The sequence below is a fragment of the Carcharhinus amblyrhynchos genome, chromosome 3 (genome assembly GCF_965287045.1).
Source record: "Carcharhinus amblyrhynchos chromosome 3, sCarAmb.v2.hapA, whole genome shotgun sequence".
Classification (NCBI taxonomy): Eukaryota; Metazoa; Chordata; class Chondrichthyes; order Carcharhiniformes; family Carcharhinidae; genus Carcharhinus; species Carcharhinus amblyrhynchos.
In genome coordinates this window covers 104172566-104187760 of record NC_137326.1, presented here as the reverse complement: position 1 = coordinate 104187760, position 15195 = coordinate 104172566, and the positions used below count along the sequence as shown (strand labels likewise).

General features: G+C 40.1%; 1 protein-coding gene across 1 annotated transcript in view; it reads right to left on the bottom strand.

Annotated features, from left to right (window-relative positions):
• Positions 1 to 5896: 5896 nt before the first annotated feature.
• Positions 5897 to 15195, bottom strand: part of pde6d (phosphodiesterase 6D, cGMP-specific, rod, delta) — a 58060-nt gene continuing 48761 nt past the window's right edge. The window contains exon 5 of the mRNA XM_080185635.1: positions 5897 to 8487. Coding sequence (XP_080041761.1) covers positions 8406 to 8487 — 82 coding nt within the window. The 3' untranslated portion in view covers positions 5897 to 8405. The remainder of the gene's footprint in view (positions 8488 to 15195) is intronic.

The window sequence follows — 15195 nt, the reverse complement described above, 5'->3', positions numbered from 1 at the left end:
GGGAAACTATTTGAGAAACTTCTGAAGAAGAGCACATATCTCCATTTGGAGAGGCACGGTTTGATTAGGGATAGTCAGCATGGCTTTGTTAGAGGGAGGTCATGCCTAACAAATTTGATTGAATTCTATGAGGAAATGACCAGGTTCATAGATGAGCACCGTGCAGCCAGTGTACTTTATGTGGATTTCAGCAAAGCCTTTGACAAGGTTTCACATGGGAGATTTATAAAGAAGGCAAATGCACCTGGTATACAGGATAATTTGATAAAGTGGATTCAAAAATGGCTCAGTTGTGGGAGACCAAAGGTGATGATAGGAGGCTGCTTTAGTGACAGGAAGCCAGTATTCAGTGGCATAGCACAGGGCTCTGTGCTGAGCCCCCTAATATTCCTCATTTATATAAACAATGTAGATGACTATGTTGACTATGGTGGTAGGATTAGTAAGTTTTGTGGATGACACAAAGATTGGCCAGGTGGTTAACAGTAAGGTTGTATCTTGGGCTACAAGATATAGGTGGGATGGTCAAACGGGCTGATAGGTGGCAGATTGAATTTAACCCTTGAAAGTGTGATGTGATAAACTTTGCAAAGAGTCAATTGACAAGTATTCAATGAACGGCATGACACTAGGAAGCTCTTTGGAACAAAGGGACCTTAGCATGTTTTTCCATAGATCTTTGAAGGCGGAAGGGCATGTTAGTAGGGTGGCGAAAAAGGCATATGGGACATGTCTTTTACAATTGAAACATAGGTTACAAAAGGGAAATCATGTTGGAGTTGTATAGAATATTGGCAAGGCCACAGCTAGAGTACTGTGTGCAGTTCTGGTCACCACATAATAGGAAGGATGTGATTGCACTGGAAGGGTGCAGAGGAGATTCACCAGGATCCTGCTGGAATGGAACATCTAACTTATGAAGACAGGTTGGATAGGCTTGGGTTTTCATTGGAGCAGAGAAGACTGAGGGGCCTCAGTTCTGGTCAAGGTGTGCAAGATTATGAGGAGCATGGACAGGGTGGATAAGGAGCAGCTGTTCTGCATTGTTGAAGAGTCAGTCACAAAGGGACAAGTTCAAGGTGTGGAGCAGGAAGTTTAGGGGGGATGTGAGGAAAAAGCTTTTTACCTAGATGGTGGTGATGGTCTGGAATGCACTATCTGGGAGGGTGGTACAGATGAGTTGCCTCACATCCTTTAAAAAGTACCTGGATGAGCACTTGGCACATCATAACATTGAATGCAATGGACCAAGTGTGGGTAAATGAGATTAGGTGAGAGGTCAGGTGTTTCTCGTGTTAGGTGCGAGGGTCAGGTGTTTCTCGTGTTAGGTGCAGTCTTGGTGGGCTGAAAGCACTGTATAATTCTACGAACATGATGCACACACTCGATGCAGCCATTTTCTAAATACGGCAGCAGCTTTCAGGCAGTCTTTCCAATACTTTATGTAACTGTCTATTTGCAAAATTCAACTTTCCTTAAAAGCTAAACTCTTCATATCAAGATCTGTAACCAGCTTAGCAAACAAGGAGTCAAGCTTTCCCTCCAGCAAGCACTTAATCAAATTGTCCCTTCTAGTAGTGCCTGCCCTTGCTCACTTGCAGGGGAAAATGAGGTGTGGGTTCCAACAGTGGAAGTGGAAGCCACATTGCATCTGGGAGAGAAAACGCATGGAATTAAAAGGTAAACTTAAAGGGCAAGTGGGGGGCATTTGGAGGTATGTGTCACATGACAAGTAGGATAGGAAGTACTCAAACCTGCTGATAGGTGACTAATAGCAACTCCATGTGGACAGTAGCAGAGCTCCCCCAGGTAAGCATGCAGGATCCGCTGACAGTGCCCCCGTTAAATGGAAGCTAAAGATTGCAGAGTTGAATGTATATTGTTTTAAAGCCAAGCTTTCATCCCTCTTTGGTGCTGTCACACTTCTATCCCCAGCATTTCCTCATTATATTTTTTATTTAAAGACATTCAATGCTCCTTCCTGCAATTCATTCATCTTCTGCAATCCCCGTCATCCTACTTCTGCCATTCAGCCCCCCTTCCCCCCCATGAAATGTCTGAGGCTAAGAAACAAAACTCCCCGTCCCCCTAACCCCACTTTAATGATGCACCCTGCAGGTTCACCTTCAGACCATCCACTCACTGATGGCAAGACCCAAGTTCTGCGTGACCCAGGCAGCCTTGACAGAGGTGATAGAGGAAGTGATGCAATACCACAATGGGCCAGGATCTAAAGTCTTCTCCAAAACAGCTTCAGTGACGTATGTCCAGTGTCCTTGGAGACAGTTGACTCATGATTGTGACAAACATCCACTCTTCTTGCCTGTCTAGGTGGTGGAGGACATGGGTTTAAATCCTGCTCCAAGGGGAGATCGACGAGATTGGCAACCATCCTAGCAGGTAATGGTTTGCAGGCATTAGGATGTTGATCAGTTAGGTATCTCCCTGGGAACCAAGCACAGGCTTGCAGAATTATTTTTTAAAAGAGATATACAACACAAAAAATGGCTTATCGTGTCTGCACCAGTCAAAGCAAACTACCCAAATATTCTAATCCCACTTTCCACCATTTGGTCCATGTATGCCTTGGAATTGCAAGTGCACATCCTAATACTTCTTAATTATTATGAGGGTCTCTACTTCTACCACCCTTTCACACAGTAAGTTCCAGACTCCCACCACCCTTTGGGTGAAAATGTTTTTCCTCACATCCCCATTAAACCTCCCCTAGCCCTTGCTTGAAATCTATGTCCCCGGTCATTGATTGCTCTACGAACAGGAAAAGTTTCTTTCAGTCTATTTATGTCCTTCATAATTTTACACATCTCAATCAATTCCTCCCTCAGTCTGCTCTGCTCCAAGAAAAACAACCCCCCCCAGTCTATCCAATCTCTCTTCATAACTCAATCTCTCCAGCCCAAACAACATCCTGTGAAATCTCCTCTGCACTCTCTCCAGTGCTATTACACTGCTCCTATAATGAGAGTTTCAGGAATACACACAATACTCAAGAGCTGTGGTCAAAACAAGGTTCCATATAGTTCCAGCACAACTTCCTTGAAATAAAGTCTATGCCTTGGCTATTAAAGGCAAGTATACTATACACCTTCATAACTGCTTTATCCACCTGTCCTGCTACCTTAAGGGAGCAGTGCACACCACATTCCCTCTGATCCTCGCTGTTCATCAATATTCCCTTATCTTGTTTGTCCTGCCCAAATGCATCCCTTCACTTACCCTGATTGATTTCCATTTGCCACTGATCAGCCCATCTGACACCCCATCTATATCTCTCTGTAATCTAAGGCTATCTTCCTCACTATTTACTCCCCGACCAATGTTTGTATCATCCATGAACTTACTGATCAAATTTCACACATTCACGTCTAAATCATTTATATCAATCATACACAGCAAGGGCCCCAACACTGATCCCTGCAACACCCCACTGGAACAATCTTCCAGTCTGAAAAACACACCTTGACCACCACCTGCTTCTTGCCACTCAGCCAATTCACCAAATTTCCTTGGATCCCACGAGCCCCTATCTTCATTATCAGTCTTCCAAGTGGGATTCTGCCAAAAGCCTTGAAGTTGTGTGTTGTCGCAGACCAGTTGCAGACCAAGGGAGTAAAGGCCCTTGTGATATGCTGCTGGCTGTTTCCAAGAAGCTCTAATGGCCACATACATGCAGTCAATCACCTCCTGGAGCTGAGTGAAGGTCCCAAACGCCACTGCCCTTTTTGCCTGGTTCTCTGCATCTGTTGAAAAACCTGATTGGTTCTTTGAAGCAGAACATTGGTGACTTTGTTAAGTTGCAGCCTGTGCTATGCCACACTAATTCCCTATGGATCCATGGAAATATCTGGAGGCATAGACTGCAGCCTCCTTGAGGGTGACTGGCATCAGGTTCTCTCCAAATCCATGATGTTGCAGCCTTGTTCAAGGAGAGCATTCAAGTCAATGACTGCTTCTTGGGATAGCCTCAGCTATCTCTATTCTGACAATGCCTCTGGAGGTATTGATACAACTTCAGAACATGCACTGATGCACCAATGTTCAACTAAGCCTTCCTTCTCACCAATCACGCCCCAGTGCTATCTGTTGATGGCCATGTGGCCTCTATTGTTTGTTTAGCTATGGCCTCCTCCTGCAAATCTCTTCCTCCACCTCCCAAGTTTGTAATAAAACTGGGTGTATTACACCCACTGGAAACGAAAGTGAGCTGTGGGAAGAGTGCAGGCAAAGACATGAGCACCTCAGTGTACGTGGCCTTCATCCATACAGCAGCTAATCAATGGAAATTACTAAGCCTCCTATGTACCACACCCAAGAGTCCTCCCATCCCACAGTTTCCTCCTCTCATTTAAATCTAGACTTCTACTTGCTAAACCTGTGTTTGGGGCAATAATGTAAGAAATGCCCAGGATAATCCTTTTCATGTCCACCATCACCTTCCAGCCTCTGCCATGGAAATTGACTCTCCCAACATCACCCTGCACTTTCCCTCCATTGCCATTACACCTCAATAACCCTTCACCTTGCATCTCTTACTCATGACCCTAATCCCCTCACCCTGCTTCTCTTGATTCTGGAGTCCCCATCCATCATCTTTGACTCACCCTCTGTCACTCTTCACTCGTCCTACGACATTATTAACTTGTCCTCTTTCAAGCTTCAATTCTTCCCTTTGAATGTGGACATTTCCTCTGCAGTACAGATACCTCGCTTAGAGATTCAAGACCCAAGCATCTGACAGGACTAAATTGCCCGAGATGTCAAATGCTTCTTTGAAACTGTTTCCCCCCAACTGCCAACATGCCAGTTCTTTTGTACTCTTTCATTTGCCAATTCTATTGTTGTAAGTTTTATAGTCGTGCACTTTCATGCCTTGACCCCACCTGCAAGAAAATTTCACCCTTACCACTACCACCAATCCAGGTTCTCTTTCCTCTTCTGTAGAGTTCAACAAAGACCCAACTCGCTTTCTAATCTAAATCAACTATGGTGCATGCCACTGTTAAGCAGTTATAAGTCAGGTGGCATGAGTTTCCCACTCGCTGCCTGCTCAATCTTAAAGGTCGGATCTAATTTGGAAACATTGCAATTTAATTAAGATCCATGGTAAAGTACAGAAGTTTTCACCACTAGACTGCATGAGTGCCAACTCACCACCTTAAGTGTCACTAGTGTAATCCCTTAAACTCAATCCGGCATTGGGAAACTGAAATTGTGGCTCCCGCCTGATTAAGTCACCCTGTCTGCCATGTTTCCTGCTCCCAGTGGCTCCTTTAAATTCTGCTCACAGTGTGTGAATCACCAACCAAAGGTCCCTCTATTACATTATCTACAGTGCTGATTTCTGTGCTGGTGCTTAGTTGGGATTGATACATTGCTCTTTCTCCTCTTAGTCCTCATCAGCAAACTCCAGAAACTGAGAAGGACCTGAAAGAGTAGAAATGGACAAAATTTGGTACTTAGTGGCAAGAATAAGCAGAGTAGCAGATAGTGCATTGTTCTGCACCCATCATATTGTGCTGGACTTAGATTATTTCCAGATAGAGCCTCCATGCACAAAATAGTGGTTTCTACTGTCTTGCCACATTAAATAGATTCAAAAGTATAAGTAATTTCATGTCAACTACACTCGAGTGCTGACTATTCTTCAAGCCAAACTTTCTCTATGCATTCGGTTGTCATATCACCTTGACAGCATCAAGCTTACGCAATCTACTTTAATCATTCAAAACATCAGTCAATTTAAAATATGCCACTTACCAAAACAGTCAATCAAACTCGTTCCCAGTCACCAGTAATTTTATCATCAGTAATTACACTTGATTAATACCTAGAGCATCAGTCAAACCAAAATGAACAGTTACAATTAACCCACAAATTACTAGTTGTTGTTTAATTAAACAGTTACACATATGGATTTTGCGATAAAAACAATAGTGATGCCATCAGCACTCCATTATTAAAGGGTAAATTGGACGCCAAGTTCTGCCAACCACACATGCACAGTTAAACAATGAAATCAGTAGCTGTCCGAAATACCCTGCTCCTCTAGAAGCTTTACTATAATAATATCTCACCAAGAGACTTACCATTGAAAGGAATGGAATGGAGTGAAATTGCACCCAATAGATACCTACTAAAAGTAGGGCTGGTCTATTCAAGTTTGAATTGTTAACAGAATGGCAAGTTAATTACTGCCAACCAACCTTTCTGGCACTGAAAATTAATTTTTACAAGTGTACAGTTTCATTCCTTTATATTTTAATTATTGTCAAAGATTTTAAAAATTAAAATTATGTAGATTTATTAAAACATTTATTCACCTCCTCTTTCTATTAACCCCTCTATTTAGTTTGCTGTGCTTTATTTGGCACTAAATTAACTGTTCTAACATATATTTTGCTGTTTAGAGTCTGCATGCCTCTGTAAGGATTCTTTAATCTGATTAGTTAAGGAAACAAATGGCTGCTTATCCAGTTCACACAGGATCTCAAATCCACTGTAGAGGACATCACATTGTTTTGTATTTCTAATAAACACAACTTAGAATGTGCAAAAGCTCTTTGGGCAAGTGTATTGAATTGCCAACACGATCCATTTACTGCTGACTGCAAAATATGAACCAATATTTATTTCTTGCCTACTCATTCCAGTTCGGGGCACAGCCACCCCATTGACTAGCCTCCCTTTTTACTTCACTGTTTGCTCACGTTAGTGTGAACATACACAGAAAGCAGGACTTTATAGGATTGTTCACCATCCTAAGAACATCAATGGTTTGTAGTCAGGGGATACGAGTGCAACACAGCAATAGGCCAATATTCAGTTGCAACAGGTAACTTGTGTGTGTCCCAACTACCTAAGGAGCAAATACAGAAATCAGATAGTTGGTGCATTTGCTAAAAATATAATGTTGTTTTAGTGAGGATCTTTTTCTAGCCAGATAGCTGTTGTGGATAGCAAGTTGTAGAGTTTTTGCAAATATTTAATTTACTATCTGTAGGAAGGGCAATCTGTGCAACACAGTTTGTTCATAGACAACTCAAGCCCAGCAAAGCAGCACCCACATTCAATGTACAGTGTTCAAAACTACGAGCAGGATAGTTTTAGACAGAACACAGCTATTAAAAATATCCAATCATTTTCTGAAGTGTGTGTGTGTGTGTATATGTGTGTATGTATATGGGGGGAGGGGGGAGTTAAGAAAGTACATCAAGCATTTGTCTGGGCTGTAATAATGGTGTCAAATTAAAAGATGTTACAATAAAATTACCCCAGAACTTGAAGAATTAATTGCTAATATCAGTTGTGTTGCTGGGCAAAGGCTAGGTATTTTTTTAAAGGAAGGAGAATCCACTGCCAGGCTAACAACAATGGACTGTGAGGATAACAAGGAACATAGATTAAGGCAAAAAAATTGTGGATAGATACAATAACAGTCCAACAATCGCTTTCCTGGTGAGAGAACACTTCTGCAAAAGAAAAGTATTTTATTATGTTTGGTCTGCCCAGTTGAAAACTGTATTGCTCATGCAAGTAAAATTGCCAGAAAAATTGTATAAATGGGTAGCTTACTTAAGGAATGCAGTGGCTGGCAGCAATCAATTTGTCACTGGATGAGTGACCTTTGACACTCTTCACTAACATATTGTACATATTTTATATTGCATCTCTGGTGGTACAGCAAAATTTGAGCTGTTAATAATCCTTTAGTTAATAAAAGAGGATTGAAATTCTCCAATTAATAGTTATTTTAAGCTAACCCATTTAATACTGAACCTTAAATTGTAAACAAAACATGCTATAAAATGATACTGCACCATTATGTACAGTACAAATTAACTACATTTGACTTTAAAATACAGAAGCAACAGCTTTTATTTCACTGAGACTGCAAAATTGCTCAGCCCTATCATTTACTTAATTATGCATAATAATCATATATAACATATAAGGAGTATTTTACACTTTGTTACAACTGAGGAATGTCACAAATTACAGCAGTTAATAAAAAGGAACTAAATAATTAACATGGACAAAATTCTAAAGTAACTTGAAGTGCAACAATGTACAGTACAAATTAAGGAAGTAAGGAAAGCAGTGTATACAGATTTAAAGCAAAACAAATAGCATTTAAAATAATGTACAACATTGGTCTCAAGAAAGTACAGTATTAAGTGTCACTGCCCACATTTCTTTTACAAAAGTCTTGTTCTTTTTTTTACTGAGAGTCTTGCTCATTTCAAATCTTCTAAATCAATTCTGAAGAACTTAATTTGCCAGTTGCCATCCAGGTACAGCTGGTCCATTGGTCACGTGACGCTGAAAAGTGTCTCATCCATCTGCCATCAGCAAGACATTTCATACTAAACAGTAGACAATTCACTTCAGACGTAGAAAAGTCTGACTTTGGAAGTACTTACAAGAAGGTCATCATCATAGAATTTGGTTTCTATGACTACATTACCACTGTTGGTTAAAAAAAAGCAAACTTAAAACAATTAGAATTACAATATTTAGAAGAAACATTTGTCAAAATCTCTAAATAATAGAATTAAAGCAAACAGCTAAATCTAAGAGCTGAAGTAAAGGGTTTTTCTATATACACAATTTATACTTTACCTTTCCACACTTAATCTACTGTCTGTGTCATTTATTAAATGAATATAATTCAATATATTGTTGATCTCTCAATGTGTTATTTCCCAAGCATCTTGAAACTTTTTATTCAGAATATTAGGTTGTATAATGGAATAGCATAAACAAACAGTACTCGACAGTGTGAGGATGTTGGTTCAATCTTCCACTAAACTTGTAGCTAAAGATCTAGCAGAACTGTCTTGAAACTTGCCTGCAGGTTTTTACCTTATCAACTGACAAAAATGCCACTCCTGATATAAAACTAACGAATATGCCTACTCTCAGGGGAAATTAGGGCCAAACATGTTAGTTTAACCAGTGACACCCACATACCATGAACAAATGAAAAATAAAATTCTGATAGCCCTAAGGAAGTGATTTTAAAAGGAGACCAAATTGATGGTTAGATAGCAGAACTCTTCACAAGCCACTGTAATTACTCAATCCTCCTAATAGATATTTGTGTCAACAATGTTCAGGTTAAAAGCTTGAGATCAAAGGACAATACTTGCTTAAATTGAGAACGTAGAAATTGATTAATGATCAGCTCCAAAGGATTTGGAAGGCTTAAAAAAAGTCATGGAATCTTGGTATTCCACAGTTCTAGACATATCCAACAGGCATAAGGTAGGCGTCAACATTTAAAGAGCCGAATAAGATACAAGGTTATTAACGTGTTAGGTGTTTGATCTTCAGATAATTCATCTTGAATTGATATTTGTTTGCTTTGAAAAACTGTTTGCTTGAAATGCTCATCAGTCTTTTTTGGATAGAATGGTGATCATATTTTTGACAAGACTATTTTGCGTAGCAGCAACTGATATAATTCCACTGTTAATCTAGTTATCTTTGTCCTCTTCTTTCCGCTTTCACAAATGTAATGATTAAAATATTCATATGGTCTCTTCAGAATTGGATCAACTAATCATATATAAAAGAGCGCAGAAGTGACGGGAATAAGCCTGCATCATGCCTGTAATTCATAATGTAAATGTCTATTTAAGACCAAGTAACCAAAAGTCTACCTATCCTGGACAATGTATTCAATGTATCTATAGTAGTAGCACGTTATACAGCCAACCACTGCTCATCAGCTGAATCCAGATTAAAAAAAAGTCATGGAATCTTGGTATTCCACAGTTCTCACTTTGGGACAGGTGCTTCTACATGTTGTAAAATTATTCAGGCTATCCTGCCTGAAATAATGATCTCATTTTCAGGAGGGATGTTCAATTCTGCAGACATTAGGTAGATTATTCAAAACTATGCTGTTAGGCAAAGTCTCAGCACTTGTACTCAGTCTGCTAGCACAGTAAAGTCTTCAGATTTTGATAGACCTGTTTTACTGGGAGAAGGAACGGAAAAAGAAATATGACAGGAATAACACTGCAGAGCAAACCTGATATCAATAACTACTGGATCATCAAAGTCCATACATTAGATCTAATACAAAAGTTGGTAGTCTGAAGGCAGAATTAGAGCTGGCTTAAGCATCAAGTTGCTTTAAATATGCTGTGGTGACAACACACCTGCAGCTTAATTTGGGTCACTCTGGGGGATATTCTCAGCTAGTGTGATTTAAAATCAGGGACCAGCACTGGTACAATCTTAAAAGTACAATGTGAAACTGGTAGACATGAAGTAATTATCAATCGATGGTGACTACATCCATGGCTCTTGGCAGATTGCATCATGGTCTTGAAAAAAATATGCAACCCAAAATATCCAACTACTGATTTGTTTGCCTGAGGATTCTAGGCCACAAAAGCCTGATTCTAATGACTCATCAATGCATGATTGTAGGATGTAAACCAAAGTATTTATAAACCTGGAGTGCTAGAGTGCACCAAAGGCATATACAGACAATGCACATTGTAGATTTAACATACTTTTAGTCAGATGAAACAAGGTTTCACATATCTAGGCAATAAACTTTAAACAAAAATATAAATTACATAAATTATTTTTAGAGCAGAATCTTGATGTTTATATCCATGACTAAGGCCACTGGTTTACCATGGTTGGTTAAGCAAAACTTTTGTCCGTGCACAGAATTCCAGGACTTCCATCTATGTCTTTGGGACAACATTTGTGGTGATGAATTCATTTTCCTTTGGTAATGAAAGGAATACACAAAAAAATTTTGCCAATCCTCAATCAAAGCTCACGAACTTTAAAGAATTGGGAGTTCCATTAAAGTAAGAGCAAGTCAATTTGGAAAAACTAATTTAATTGCTGAGCTCAGTTTTATCCAACTGGAATCAGTTACTAGAAGAATGCATCTCAGAAATCTGATCTTGAACAAGCATATATCAGGATTTAAACCCTATAGACACAAAAGTCAGTCCACCCAATGAGAGGAAAGTTCTTTGGAGTTTTATTCGGCACATGCTGCTACAGATCCAAGTTCTGATGTTCTCCCACTAACAGAAGCTCTCACAATTATGTTTGTGCCAATGTCAAGACCAAAGTTTTACCCAGTTTGGCACCGACAGCAAATAGAAACTGCTGTCATTCTGGATTTGTGCATCTTGGATGCAACTAGAGCAGAGTTAATCCATTTAACATTGAATACTTTTGATTTTACCTGAAGTGCAATTCTTCCCTTCACTTCAAAGCTAGCACTGGCAAATGTGAAAACTGAAGCTGATGTGAGATTTTAACATGCCATGACTCAGGCTTCCACTTGAAGCTGACAATACGGCTTAACCGCCAGTAAATGGGTGTCAAAATTGGTGATGGGTCAGGCTGCCATCATGGACCCACATTATGGCCGCTGGTAAGAATGGGGAGAGAGGGTATGGGGTTGCAGGAAGCTAGTTTGTCCACTATCAGGAGACAGTCTGAGGATGGGGACGGTCTTTTGGGTGTTCCGAACCAAAGGATGGGGAGAACCAAGGTGTCCTCTGTTCCTTCTAGTTTACAATGAATCTTTAAAAAAATTAACGGAGCCTCCTATAACCACATTCTTTGTCGTCACTTTTTCTGGTGGGTTCCACAGTTCAGCACTTTGTCCAAATGACATCACCAGAACAGGTAGAATTTCACCGAATAAAGCAGAAAAAGCTTTTCATCCAACAAACCCATTTTGGAATTTATGCTCCACTTGAACCTCCTCCCACCCTTGCTCATTGAACTCATCATCAGCTCAACCGTCTATTGCTTCTCCCTCAATGCTTATCTTGTCTAAATCAATTTATAAAATTCTCTGAATTGGATTTGATTTCATTGAATTGCAATTAAAAAAAAAATCAGTCACAGAGTCTCAACAAGTTGAGACATTCCCAATCCAAGCTGACAAGACAGGGCTGTCACATCCTGTCTTGGGCTTGATCTACATGATCCAAGATGACTGGAGTAGGCATTGCACTTCCTCCAAGGCTTGATCTCATTGCATCTTAGCCAAAAGGCCGAGATGCCGCTTTTAAAAATTGCTTCAAATGAAGCTAAAATGGAACCTAATGACTTCAACCAAGCACAACATGTCAATACTACACTTGATCTGACTGATTCCTGTAGTAGGAATTCAACTTTTCACCGCTTCCTGGTTAAAAGGAAGCTTCTTCTGAAGTAGCAACATTTTGTGTTTAGTCTTGCAGAAAATATTCATAACTGTAAAGACCTCTATCAAGTCACTTCTCAGATATCTCTTTTTAAAAGAAGATACCGAGGAAAGAAATGCATTCACATAACACTTTTCTAAAGGGGCTATGTACACTGTCAATTCCCCACTGTGGGATAATTAAATAATTCACCATTAAACATTAATAGCTTTGAAGGAAGCAAATGTAGTTATGAGTATTAACAGCTTTGAAAGAACAGTTATCTGAGCCCTTTCTGCAGGCGATTGGTGGGCAAGGAGGGGGCAAGGGGTCATGATCGGTCTGGATAGCCAGGGTGAGAGGGGGGTTTGATGGATAAGGGGGACAGTAATATCTGTGGGGGCCATCGCTCCCGCTTTTCGCTCCCAGCATTTTCTCCGCTTTCTGCGGGGCTCGGGAGCGATTTGACACGGGCGCACTTTTTCAAATTTTTTTTCTAACTGCATATACGCGATTCAGACTCATGATTTTTTTTCAGGCTAAGTGTATATGGGGGCACCTGAAAGCAGATTTCTAAGTCGGATCTGAAATGCGCCCAGATTCAGCATTTAGAATGAAAATGGTAAAGTCAGGCCCAAAGTCTCTGTTACTACAACTTAGACTTGAATGACTTCAATCTTTTACCAGCTGGCACAGTAAGCAGGAACCGTGCAATATTGGACAATGGCACCAGATTGAATGCTGATAGCAGAGGACTGGTGGGTATGCTCATTTACCATCATCAAGTAGGGCAGTCAGCATTTGGAACAGGAAGCCAGTGGATCAGTTTGAGGATCCCAACCAGCATGAGTGTGAGCGTAGCAACTAAAGATAGCATGGTGCCAAGAGCATGAGCTGGTTTCTTGGTTAAATAAGAAAGGGATTATTGTAATTGTTTCTCGGATAAATTAATGACAAAACCAATGTGGTAAAACCGTATCATCTATTTCCTTGTTTCCAGTGCAATGAAAAAACTGGTGTGGTAAAACAGTATTGAACACTTCTTAGTGTCAGGTAGAGTCTGGAAAAAATAACCTGGAACAGAGAGGGATCCAGCTCCTATTAAGAAGGCAATAATTTTGTGGTTAGACCAACAGCAGAACATTGGCCATGACAGAAAGAAATTTAGATTGGGAACCCAAAGGGTCACTCAATGGATATTTGGCGAATAAAATGATAAGTAAAATGACTAAGGAAGGTTGTATCCCAAACGAGCATTAGCAATGGTAGGATAAACAGATGAAAGGGATATTGAACCAATATCAGAGAGGGAACATGGGACAGACAGGGGGAAATCAGTCAGGTAAGATGCAAAGGGTTTGAAATGCAGTACAGAAAGCAGTTATGGCAGAAGCTTGTGAGCTTTGATCATTTTAATTGTCCCTGTAGATTGAAGTCTTGAAAATTACTCTCCTCCCCCACTGCAACTGAAGTTTTATTTAGAGTAGGAAAGTTTTAAGTTAAATGTTATAGGAATGGAAATATATAAATCTTTATGTGTGTGTGTGCTTGTGTGCAATGAAGACTGTGAACTTTAATGTGTTTTCTTCATTAAATTATCACTTGTCTGGAGTTTCAGCACTTTTGAATTAAATACCTCACAATGAGTTGGATTATAAGGACAATATAATGAAACAAACTGATGTTGATTCTAAGCCAAAAAAAAATCACAATTTGAATGTACTCTAAGGATACAACAGGTTTTTCTGTGTATAGAAGAATCAGTCTTTGCAACACCCTCTTGGAGACTAGCAGGGAGTTAACTCTTTCTGAAAGCAGCTTGAACTGTTAGAGTGATGAATTAATCCATTCCACCTCAAGCACAATAGACCCTTGTGCTTTATTAAGAATTTTTTGGCAGAGTTAAAGAAGGCAGCTCAATAACACTGAGGATAATTTTAATATTGAAAGAAGTCAGGCACAATAATTTACTGGGTTACCTTTGAGAAAATAAAAAAGTTGTTTAAGGGAAGGAAGACAGAGTCAAAACATGCTAATGCCTGGAATCAATTAGGAATGTTGGATTTCTGTTTTAAAGATATTGGGGGCGATTCTCCCAAAAAAATTCTGAACGTCAAATTCACGTGAAAACTGGAGTAAATAACGCTGTTTTTTTCAGTGGGAGTTCAAAAAAGAATCTCCTGCATCTATGCACTGGCGTAAATCATGTAAAAATCAGGGCAGGGCCATTCAGCTACTTATGTCCAAGAAGTGACCATTACAGCAGAATGGACAAATGTTCCCCCATTTATCTGGGGACTGGGATTAGAGGAGCAATACTGTTAAGAGTGTTGTATAGATGTAATTAATCAACTTGGTTGTAATAATACACTGTCCTAATTTGTGAATGTCCAGGTATCAGAAGCCCAATAGGTATCCAGCCACCATGTCACCGCATCCATATATATATAAATATATATATGATATTACATGATGTTACAATGGTTATGTTGGAGATGGCTTACAATTTCACCAACTTCATAAGAACATAAGAAATAGGAGCAGGAGTAGGCCATCTGGCCCTTCGAGCCTGCCCCGCCATTCAATAAGATCATGGCTGATCTGTCGTGGCTCAGTTCCACATTCCCGCCTTCTCCCCATAACCCTTAATCCCCTCGCTTATCAAAAACCCATCAACCCTCTTAAAAATATTTAGCGAGGTAGCCTCCACCACTTCAACAGGCAGAGAATTCCAGAGATTCACCACCCTTTGAGTGAAGAAGTTCTTCCTCAACTCCGTTCTAAACCGCCCCTCCCTTTATCTTGAGGCTGTGCCCCCTAGTCCTACTGTCCTTTCTGAGTGGGAAGAGTCTCTCCACCTCTATCCTATCCATCCCATTCATCATCTTATACGTCTCAATGAGATCTCCCCTCATTCTTCTAAATTCTAACGAGTACAAGCCTAGTTTATTCAGCCTCTCCTCATAGCTCAACCCCCTCAACTCCGGCATCAGCC